The sequence below is a fragment of the Scardinius erythrophthalmus genome (assembly GCF_964197995.2).
Source record: "Scardinius erythrophthalmus genome assembly, chromosome: 6".
Lineage (NCBI taxonomy): Eukaryota > Metazoa > Chordata > Actinopteri > Cypriniformes > Leuciscidae > Scardinius > Scardinius erythrophthalmus.
In genome coordinates, this window is record NC_138226.1 from 45,948,221 (window position 1) to 45,960,135 (window position 11,915).

An 11,915-nucleotide genomic window follows, 5' to 3' on the forward strand; every position below is an offset into this window, starting at 1 on the left:
AGGGCTCAGGAACAGATGCCACCGCCTCAGGAACAGACACCACCGGCCCAGAAACATACACCACCGGCTCAGGAACAGACACCACCGGCTCAGGGACTGGGACAGACACCACCGACTCTGGAACAGACACCACCGGCTCAGAAACAGACACCACCGGCTCAGAAACAGACACCACCGGCTCAGACACAGGCACCGGCTGTACGGCCATCTTGTCCAGGGACACCGGCTCAGCAGGCATGACGTGAACAGTTTCTGACTGGGCAGACGTGACGTGAACCGTCTCTGACTGGGCAGACGTGACGTGAACCGTCTCTGACTGGGCAGACGTGACGTGAACCGTCTCTGACTGGGCAAACGCGGTGTAAACAGTCTCTGGCTGGCCGTGAACAGTTGCAGAGGAAGTCCTTCCTCTCCTCCTGCGTCTTGAAGCCCCCGAACTCTGGACCACCGGCACTGAGATCACTGGAACCATCGGCGTTGGAACCACGGGAACAAGCGATGAAGGACGCTCGGGGCTGAACCTCGCCGGTCCGTGGTCAAAGAATGACCAAACTGGAGAATACTGTCGGTGCTCACCTCTCGTATCTCCTCCCCTACGTCCTCCACGAGTTCCCCTGAATTTAGCCAGCCTGGTTCCTCTAAACTCCTCTCTGTCCCATGTGGTAGAAGAAAGCCCGCGAGAATCCATGCTGCTGAGTCCTCAAATGGCTGTTACGTTCTGTCACGATACGGTCAAGAAACATAAACGAGGACTCAAATGCAGCAAAACAAGATAAGACTTTAATTAACAAAACAAGCAAAAAGGTAAAAACAAAACTCCAACGTGGGGGAAAACACTAGAACAAAACTTAAACAGATCAAAACACTGGGAACAAAACACAAGAACATTAGACAACGTAACAGCACAGTACAACAGACACAAGGAGACTAAATAGGGAGGCAAACAAAAGAAGGTAACGATGACAACAGGTGGAATTAATTAAACCAATAACAAGATAAGAAGGGCGGGGCTAACAATGAACACGAGCACATGGCCCAACACAACAAACACCCAAGTGCAAAACAAGACAGGACAAACTTGTGACAAATACAAAACTCACCCAGCTGTTCTGTGGTTGAGTGTTCCCTTTGATTAGGAACAAATTAACTATCTAAAATTAAGGTCTTTTATTTTCGAATTTAATTCCTCAATCAGCGCTGGACCGGCATGTTCTGTCTTCCGCTGAGTCCTGGCCGTAGACAGATCATATGTTTCACGCTATTTTTTTACAGTCTATGGTTTCACGCTGTCAATGCAGTGGTCTGCGTTGCGCTGATCTTATTCACACTATTGAGTGTAGGTGCAGCATTCTAACATTGAGTCATAATGAGCTGTTTGTGAAGAAATTATCCGCTTCCAAATTATGTCATTTTAATCACGAAATTGAAACATTAAAAAACAATTTGCTCTTTATGTTGTGCGAGTGATAGAGTGCGGCAGCAACGAACCAACTGATCAGCTACTCCTCTAGCCAATCAATCGAGAGTCTTAACTTTGGCTGTGGAGTTTGTTTTATGCCTGCCTGGTACTTCTGCACCTGTGGAGCGTGTGGGCTTACAAGTATCAGTTATTTATATATTTATTCACGGCTTTCAATTGAACTTTTAGGGTACATTTCTCACTATTAACAATGACTTATGCGTCAATAAACCCCTTATTACTGCTTTTTAATAGTTAGTAAGGTAGTTGTTAAGTTTAGGTATTGTGTGTATTATGGGATGTAGAATGTGGTCATGTAGAATAAGGCATTAATATGTGCTTTAAAAGTACTAATAAACAGCCATTATACTAGTTATATCCATGCTAATAAGAAACTTGTCAATATTGAGAATTGGATTAAATGTTACTGACCTTTTCTTTCATTGTAATTGCATTCCTGGTCATTAAATGTGTGGTAATTGTTAGATAGTATACACCTAAAACAACACTAAAACATTTCCTGAATCCTGCTGTACTTGAATAAGCCTTTTACAGTTTTTCTGAATTGCTAAAACACTAAACTCCATTCTCTGAACCAAATTCTCAATCGCCTAAACCAATTTATTGAATAAAACAGTCTTTCTGTAAAACATTAAACAAGTTCAGGCAGTTAAAACACTGTTTGCAAATCTCATGCACTCTTCAAAAAAGAAAAAAAAAAAAAGCTCTAAACACATTCTCACTTACTAAAACACATTTTGCACTTTGATGCAATTGTGTTTCAAAATGCTAAACACAGGCAAGCAAAAGTTCAATAGATTGTTCACACTTTTTTTAGTGATGTGTCTAAACCAACTGTACAAAATACAAGTCATTTCAGAGTGCCAAAATTGACTCGAAATGTTGATACCAACAATGGATGGAAACAATATAAGAGGGAGAGGAGAAAGAGTATATGAATACACAGAGGTGGTGAACAAAGAGGAAGAGGATGTGGACGTGGACGAGAAAGAGCATGGGTGTTGAGAATGTTGTCAAGGCTGGATCTACTTTAGGGGTTTTCCTGTTGTTTGGTTTTGTGTTTATGGTTTTGAGAAAGTGGGTGATAGTTCAGAGAAATGTGTTTTAGCCATTCAGAAAAACTGTAATGTAGCCTAGATTAAAAACATGCATACAAATGTGCATAATATCAAACAAATAACAAACTAATAAAAAGTGGATAAAATCTAATCAAGCACAATCTTTTATTTCAAGAACTAAGAGATCTCAGTACTGACTCAATCTTAATAAAATTACTAAATTATCATAATCTTTCACAAATAAACATCATAAATGTTAAAGTGGAAAGGTTTAATCAAAACATTTGTATACGAGTTCTATTACATTTAGAAATAATCAGCTGAATATAATTTACTTTGCAATTAGGGTTTGTTGATTTTCATGTGTGCCACATATAAACAATGAGCCAAAACTAAAGTATTGATTATTTCCATAAAATCATAAGCAACACGTTCCTACATGTGCTCACGTGTTGTTAACGTGTTCCTATGGCGACCGGTGGAAGTGCAAGTAACTGAACGTGTTGTTAACGTGTGAAGACACGTTGTAACACGTTTGTGTTTTTCTTACCTTAGTTTAACTTCTTATGCTTTGATTGTATCCTCTAACTAGTCCACATATGATTATTGCAATGGCTGATTTTATGTGCAGTGTATTATTAAAGTTAAAGAAAGTAGCAGAGGCTATTATTGACAAACCTGGCCTGCTTTAACGCCCATTTCTGAAAAGCACGATATTCTACATAATTTTCTCCATCTCCCATTAAATCGGAAGGTTCAGGAATAGATCTAATTTTGGAATGTGTCTTATTCAATAGAAATACGCTGTACCTTATACAGATGTGGTGAAAACTGCAATCAGTATCCCATCTGCTTTGCCTGAATATAAAAATCATAGGCAATGAATTATTTATAGTAGGCTACATAAAATATGCTGACCATTTCTATCATACAAATTGACATATCAAATACAAGCCTACATGTCTACTTTATGATACCCTTAACAGATAGACTAACAGATAGTGTAAGATAGCCTTGCCTACAAATGTGGTCTGATAGGATTATGAATACAAAGTACACACCTTGTCTATGTTGAATTGATCATTTCCTTTTAATCTTTAGGCCAAAGGCTTTTAAGTTTACGCCCGCCTTTGCGTGGAATAGGCAGCTTTCGCGTCCAATTGTAAAGACCTTTTGCTACAGTGCCATGACTCCAGTTGACCAATGAAACTGGCTGCGGGGTGAAGTCTGTCTCCTGCTGCATTAATTTCGTTGAATCTGCACCTATTTCCGCTCACTGACTGACTACATTGGATTTTTGTTGGCGAAATTCAAATCTATCATGAACCAATCCCGTTCATCAGGGTAAGTCTTGTTACTTGTTTAATTTGGCACAATTTTTCATCATTATCTGATGGGCTTATTCCCAATATTAGATCACAGAAGATTATTTAAAACACTTATAAAGTGTTATAAAGTAAGTTTGGAGCACAAAAATGGTTTTAATCTCATAAATTGTCGTGTATTGATGGTGTGCTAAGCTAACATGCTAGCTAGCTCTAGGTGCACCTGCAACCTAGAAGTTATCTTTTATGATTTTGTTTCTAAATAGGAATGCTTGCTGAAATGTTTCTTTATTCCAGAAGGGCATTTGATACAGTTAGATACAGTGAGAACTTTGATAAAAGAATTTAGGGATTGAAACCCTATGCCTGTGAATAGCCAGTCGTTAGTAACTATAATGCAGACAAAAGAAATGCATATTTAGAGCCATAACCAGGCTGGAGAGGTGTGAATGGGTGCAGGGGGAGACTGAGACTGAATAGGGATCGTCTGCACCACAAAACAATAGAGACAAACGACTGAATAGATGACTTAGAAGATGACTGTAATCATCAGCAGCATTTTAGAGTCAAATCAAAATAAAGTCATGACATGATCTTGAAAAACATTTAACTAAATACAGAGTTTTAGACTTATCTTCATATTGTACATATAACATGGTCAGACATGTGACTTTAGCTGTAGTGCATTTCTAGATTGCTAGTGCCAACTTAAATTTTATTTTCATGAAAATGTTTCATAAAAATACATTTCTAATAACTTTACAAAATTTTGAAGCTATTTATAACTATATTTTTCATTATGACAATAATTAATTCTACATTTACAATAAACTGCCAGGTGTCAGCTTTCAAATGAGATCATACTTGTGCTTTTAGTGCAAAGGGTTCATGAACTGTATCTGTTTCAGTTTGGGTATGTCATTTCTGGGGATTTTTCAAAAGTGGGGTTGCAGCTTAACAGGTTAAATTCCTTCTTGAATTTGACTTCACTGTTCCTGAAATTGCTAGACTTTTAGATGTGAGTGTTAGAACAATTAGAAGACGAATGAAAGAACTGGAATTATCAGTGAAGCAGAGTTTTACAGACATTAGTGAGGAGGATCTCCAACGAATTGTGGCAGACTTTCTTGCAACCACTCCCAACTCTGGATACAGAATGGTCTCTGGATATCTGAGGGGCATAAGGTATGGCAAATAAGATGCTAACTATATTGTACTCCAAAAATATGTTCTTAACCTACAAGTTTTACTTAAGAAATAAAATAACTTTAAAATTCAAGTAAACAAACTTGCATTATCACATGTACAGAATCTATATTTAGTTCAATATCCTGAACTATACTTAAAAGAAAAACTTTGCCATGCATTTAGTGTTATGCTTTTTCCCCCGTAAAAGGATCACTCAGCAAAGAGTCCGAGCAACAAAGAAAAGAATTGGCGAGTCAGATGCCCCAAAAATGTTCTAGGTCTTTAAGGGTTAATGCAGAATTTTAATGTTCCTGTTTAGGCCTGTTTAAGTTGGCAGCTCTGGTCTTTTCTTATATTATCATCATCTATCACAATTTAGAAGAAAACAGAAGGTGATGTGTGAAACATACCATGTGACAAACAACTAAAAAAAATATTCACTTTACTTCTTTGGCGAGTGTGTGAATTTGCATGTATGTGTCAGTAGGGCCTCATCTGACATGTTTTATGTGTTGCAGCCGTTCCCTCATTTAAAAATAAAACACATCTTCCTCCCAAACTTAAAGTAACTCTGTCTGACGCTCCTACCGCTAACTTAGCTTAGCACAAAGACTCAATAAGTACAAATAACAAGGTCACATGAGACACAGCCATCTTCTAACCGTATACATACTGGGAACTATATTCTCAGAAGGCGAAGCACTGCTACTTCTGCGGGGTGATTTGCTCTGACTCTGAGGAACTCTCTGCTCCTCATCACAGGGCTTCTCTGGTGCTGCGGGCAAATCACTCCACCCAAGTAGCAGTGCTAAATAGGAAAAAAAACTCCTTTAAAGCTCACACCCATAAACAGAATTTTGTACATATATTTATAAGTACTTGTTAAAGTAAAGATGTCAAAATGAACGTAAAACAGTCAAGATCCAAATTATTTCAGTTGATCTCTAATTATATGGTGAAACGAGTTCTAGTAGCTGTGCAGGTCTATTAACTTCAGTATGATAACAGGCTTTGTCCATGTTAATAAAGTATATAGACAATGTCATATACATACATCTAAACACAAGACATAAATGCACAAGTACAAATAAATAATTTTTACAGAGAGAGAGAAAAAAAAAGTTTTTGTCACTAGCCTCCCATCTGGATATCACATGATCTTGACGAAAGTGGTTGTGTCTGCTGAAAGTAAAGCTCAAAAGCAGAAGTTCAGAGCAGTGCAATCCACTTGAAGAAACAACTTCTAATAATCTCACATCTACTTCAGCAGACTGAATATGTCTTACGGCAATATGAACATTCCCAGGAAAGATGGCATGGACAGAGTAGATGAAGAAGAGATGGATATCTATGCTAATGTGGATACTATAAACGGTTCTGATGTCAGGACAGAAACAGAGAACTCCCAAACACCTCAACACACAGGTACTGATATTAAATTCATTATAACACACACATTTGAGTAATACGAGCAATTAGCGTTGATCTTCATATCTGTGGTGTTCAGGAAGTGATACTGTGAGGAACAGAAGCTCCAGAGCAGCTCTCGTGTGTTTGGCTCTGCTGTGTGTTCTTCTGCTGTCTGCGGTCATAGTGCTGTGTGTCCACATCAAGACAAAGAGCACTAACTATAAAGAAGAGACACACCAGCAACAAACAAAGATCTCCAACCTCACAGAAGAGACACACCAGCAACTAACCAAGATCTCCATCCTCACTGAAGAGACACACCAGCAACAAACCAAGATCTCCAACCTCACAGAAGAGACACACCAGCAACTAACCAAGATCTCCAACCTCACAGAAGAGAGAGATGAGCTACTTACCAGGAACACGCAATTGACAAAAGAGAGAGATGGATTATCATCAAGTAACCTTGAGCTGATTAAACACAGAGACCAGTTAAATAAGGAGAAAAATGAACTGTCAGTTCGTATAAAGGGTAAACAAAGTATATTAAAAACTAAACTTGGTTTTTTCGTTTTTACAGGATGCATTCAGAGCTGCCACTTTCACGCATTCACCATGAGACTCGCGCGATTGACACTTCTCACACGTTCTCACATATCCATTTTCTCACACACAGAAAAATCATGAAGCAAAGAGGACACGGAGACCGACAGACTAGACAGAGTAGGTTACTTATGATACAGAGGGATTATCTCCCCCAGCCATGGTGCTTTGGGCCACCTGGGTGCTATCAGAATGAGAGACAGGCCCTGCTCTCTCACCCTGGCCAGTGTGGGGAATTATCATTATTTTAACCTTAAATAATACTTAATAATACTTATGTTAACAGCATTAGGTGAGTTTTTTTTTTCGTGAGAAAAATTAACGCCTATCTTGTGTACCTATTTATCCAAATGAGTCAATATTAAATCAAATCAAAAGAATTTAATTTAATTTTAATTGTGAAATTTGTGTCAAGCAATAATAATAAAAAAACATAGCTTACCAGAAATTGTACCATGTAAACATTGAAACATGCTGTCACTAAACCTAATAAAATTCAGTTTAGTTACGAAAATGTTTTGACAATCACAATACACTTATGACAATAACCCCCCCTCCCCATAAATCTTACTCCAGGCTAAACTCAAAAGTTGGCAGCTATGTGCATTACTAATCACCTTATTTAGGTGAAACCAGTTAAAAATAAGTTTGTAGATCAGTGTGATGGGAATAAAGTGCTTAAACCTAAACTGGTTGTGTTTACAGATGGATGGATTTACTATAAATCCAGTCTTTACTTCATTTCCTCTGAGAAGAAGAGCTGGACTGAGAGCAGAAGATACTGTACAGAGAGAGGAGCCGATCTGATCATCATAAACAACAGAGAAGAACAAGTGAGTAAACTCATTTTCTGACTGGATGACAGTTTATAGGAAGAAAATTGTTAATTCTCTTTAAGATCTAAATGTGTTATTGTTTCACTTACTCAGGGTTTTGTTAAGAAAATGTCTGCTAATGTTATCGTCTGGACTGGTCTGACTGACCGTGATGTGGAGAACACATGGAAATGGGTTGATGGCAGCACACTGACCTCTGGGTGAGAAATCACTGAATTCAACTGATTATTGTCTAATAAATGATTCTCACAGTCAGTATCATATCACACAGAAAGCAAATGCTGATCTTTAATTTCAGGCTCTGGGCGTCTGGAGAGCCAAATGGCAGAACGGATGAAGATTGTGCTGTAAATTATGAGCCAGGATTGGCTGATTATCCATGTAATGATGTTTTTCAGTGGATCTGTGAGGACGCCATTTTAAAATAAGTAAATCCATAAACTGCAGGTTTAGGTAAAAAAAATACATAAAGGTGTTTCCTAGTTCAGTATGTCAGTCCATTCAACTGATGATGAAAGAAATGTGGAACATGGGTGTTTCTTCAAATTCATTCACTTTTTTTAATTGAAACTATTTTGTCTTTTTGTTATATGAAGGTCACATTAAAACATGGCAACTTTTTGAAATGCATTTTAATGATCTTCAGCCTTTACAGTATTGATTTTTTTAATCTGAACAATTTGACCGGGGGGTCAATTAACAATTTTAAACTTTATTGTATGCAAATATTTTTGTATTATTTTATTTAGTTTATTTTGCATTAATTAAACCACCCCTCAGTTTCATAACTTTCCCCAGATGAACAATTTCGTGCCTAAAAGGTTCTTATTACAAGTGAACTTGTTTACTAAAGCAAAAAAAGTTAACTGATTAAAATAAATGATGTGATCTCTCATGAGATGAAGACTCCAGTCATATCAGTAGCTTAATGTACAGTAGCTTCTTTAGGTCTGTTCAACATGCAAATGCTTATTGTTTCAACACAGTATAAAACGTTGCTGAGCTGACTTCTCTAAAGCTCACAAAATTATGTAGTTCATTTACACATTTAGGCTGATAATATCAGTTGTAATAAGCCTTTCATTCTTTGAAAAATGGAAAAAAAAGTGTTTTTGAAAAATAGAAACCAATGGAAATTACTTTCTTCCAACTTTTATTATGACCGCCGCTAGCGTAGCTAGCGAAAGCGGTCATATAGGGATTGTCAAAGTTTTTTTTTTTTTTTTTTGTCACCTACTGAATTTTCCGTCAACGATACCAGGGACACCGAAGCACCGGGGAACATGACATTTGGTGGGCATGTAGCCCCACTAGACTTTTACGGAAAAATTTCGTTTGGTCCCAGGAGGCCACTCCCCCCCCCCGCGCTGGGGCCCCCCAAACCCCAAAAATGCAGTTTTTCCTACATAACTACCTGAACCGTGGCACCGAGGATGACGAATTTTTTGTGGTTTGTTGGTCTTAATGGCCCACACCAACCTAGCCCATAATCGATTGTCAAAGTTTTTTTGTTTGTTTTTTCCCGTCATCTACTGAATTTTTCGTCAACGATACCAGGGACACCGAAACACCGGGGAACATGAAATTTTGTGGGCATGTAGCCACACTAGACTTTTACAGAAAAATTTCGTTTGGTCCCCGGGGGCCACTCCCCCCCCCGCGCTGGCCCCCCGTGAATTTTTCGTCAATGATACCAGGGACACCGAAACACCAGGGAACATGAAATTTGGTGGGCATGTAGCCCCACTAGACTTCTACGTAAAAATTTCATTTGGTCCCCGGGGGCCACCCCCCCCCCCCCCCCCCGCACTGGGCCCCCCCAAACCCAAAAAAATGCAGTTTTTCCTAAATAACTACCTGAACCGTGGCACCGAGGATGAAGAAATTTTTATGGTATGTTGCTCTTAAGGGCCCACATCAACCTAGCCCATAATCACTCATTTGTGATTTGCGCCCCTCCCATAAAAAATGAAAATGCAATATTATTCTGCTTTAATCGCCCCTATCTTCAGTGGAGATGTTCAGAACTGCACCATATTTCATGTGTATGATTAACTTGACATCCTCTGGGGGTATCCTCTGCTAGGTTTTGTAGAATTTCATCCATGGGGGGGTATAAAATAAATTCATTTATGTGCACATTTAGTGACTGTACACTCATCGGCCTGTAGATGGTGGTGTTGAGCGAAGGGTTGCTGGTTTAGGATGATACTGTCACACACACACATGCAGGAATAAAAAACAAACGCAAGCATGCACACACACTGACATCCACACGCACAGACACACACCCATACACACACATACAAATCCACATGCACAGACACACACACACAAACACACACGCGCACACACATGTACGCAGGCACACATACACGCACAGACACACACACACACAGACACACACATACACAAACACACACACATACACACAGACATGCACATACTACTACTTTTTTTAGGTATATACATAAACACGCAATACAGCCAAATTGCTCCACGTCATTTATTTTTGTGGAAAGCCAGTGCAGGCCTGAGCGGCGGTCATATTTTGTACCGCCCTGCGGTACATCTAGTTAATATGGAGAGAGGGAGAGAGAGAGAGAGAGAGAGAGAGAGAGAGAGAGAGAGAGAGAGAGAGAGAGAGAGAGAGAGAGAGAGAGAGAGAGGGAAATTAAAATAATTTATATTCCATGGATTTGCTATATTGCTTCTAGTTGCCATTTAAAGTCATTCATGTGTTATGTGGTCTCAAAAAAGGAAAGACAGCAAAAGTTCTGTTTTCAATGCAGAAATATTTTCAGTAAAAAAAGAAGTATTTGTACCTAAGTCAAGTGCATTTTTGTGTTGTGTTGTCCATATGTTTGGTTAATAAAGACAAAGCATGTTTTCACTCTGTCATGTTGTTCTTACAGAGAGTTTGATATCTTTACTTAAATATCTTAGTTCACAGATATATGCATACATTTAAAATGGATTTAGCCTGATCGGCAGTAGGCATCAATCTGGATTGCTATTGTAAGGGTGGATATCTTGGAGGGGCAATTAAGGCTAAATAAGCACTTAATATTACGATAGCTTAATATGTGGCAGAGCGTTGCTATAGAGTGACAATATTGAATTGCAATTGGTAGCACTTCAAAGTCAATACCAAATCAAAACTATTTAGCACTTTATTTGCTATTGAAAGGATTTAATGACAATAGGGTTCCCTTTCGTGGTCACTCCGAGTTACGTCGGATGACGACGAATAGTGTTTCGCTTAGAAATCCTCTCACCTTCGAGTATACAAAACGAGCCAATGGCAATGAAATGCCATGGGTCTGCGGAATTTGCATAGTGTAAGTCTGCCCCACATCATGGGTATATAAGGAAGTACGCTGGAAACATGCAGATATGTTTTCGCTTCGGAGCCAAAAGTTCTCTTCAGTCCTGCAAGCCATTCTGAATCATCTTTACTCTACGAGACGAGCGGCTCTTCAGTGTGTTAGTGTGACGGCGCGATCCAGCGAGATCGCATTGCCTGCTGCTGATCTGTGCAGTGATCTGCCGACAGTGTGTGTGTTTCTCCCTGGGCGCTTCAGCATTCTGCTCAGTTTTTTTCTCTCTCTAAAAGAGCTGCACGCGGCACGTCTTTTATTCAAGACGGCTCGCCAGTGTATTTACTGGATGTGGGCGCATGATTCATCTGCCTAACGGTCACGAGCGAGTTTCACTTGTTGGACTTAATCACGCTCGGCAGTGCTTGTGGATGAGTCATGTTTTCATTGCGGGAACATGACCATCACGATGTTTATAGATCAAGATTCAATGATCTCTGTGTGAGAGTCCCCTCTGCCACACCCCAATCTATCTCTTCCTCGAAAGGGGATACTTTGGCTGGTGGCCAGGGTGATCTGAGGGTTATGGTGTGGCATAATTCCGACGAGCTTTCCTCGGGCCACGCCCCCCTCTACATCGCAAACCGTGGGCCTTCCATGTGTGCCTGGTTCCTCTCGGGGACCCAGTATTTTCA

The 11,915-nt window shown here is 39.4% G+C and overlaps 1 protein-coding gene across 1 annotated transcript; it reads left to right on the forward strand.

Moving 5' to 3' along the window:
• The first annotated feature begins 6,226 nt into the window (after positions 1–6,226).
• LOC308692416 (uncharacterized protein) lies at positions 6,227–10,791 on the forward strand. Its single transcript, XM_081368397.1, has 5 exons — positions 6,227–6,476; positions 6,559–6,993; positions 7,770–7,897; positions 7,994–8,100; positions 8,199–10,791. The coding sequence occupies exons 1-5, from the start codon at positions 6,329–6,331 to the stop codon at positions 8,326–8,328; spliced, it is 948 nt and encodes a 315-aa protein (XP_081224523.1). The 5' UTR covers positions 6,227–6,328; the 3' UTR covers positions 8,329–10,791.
• The last annotated feature ends 1,124 nt before the right edge of the window (positions 10,792–11,915 follow it).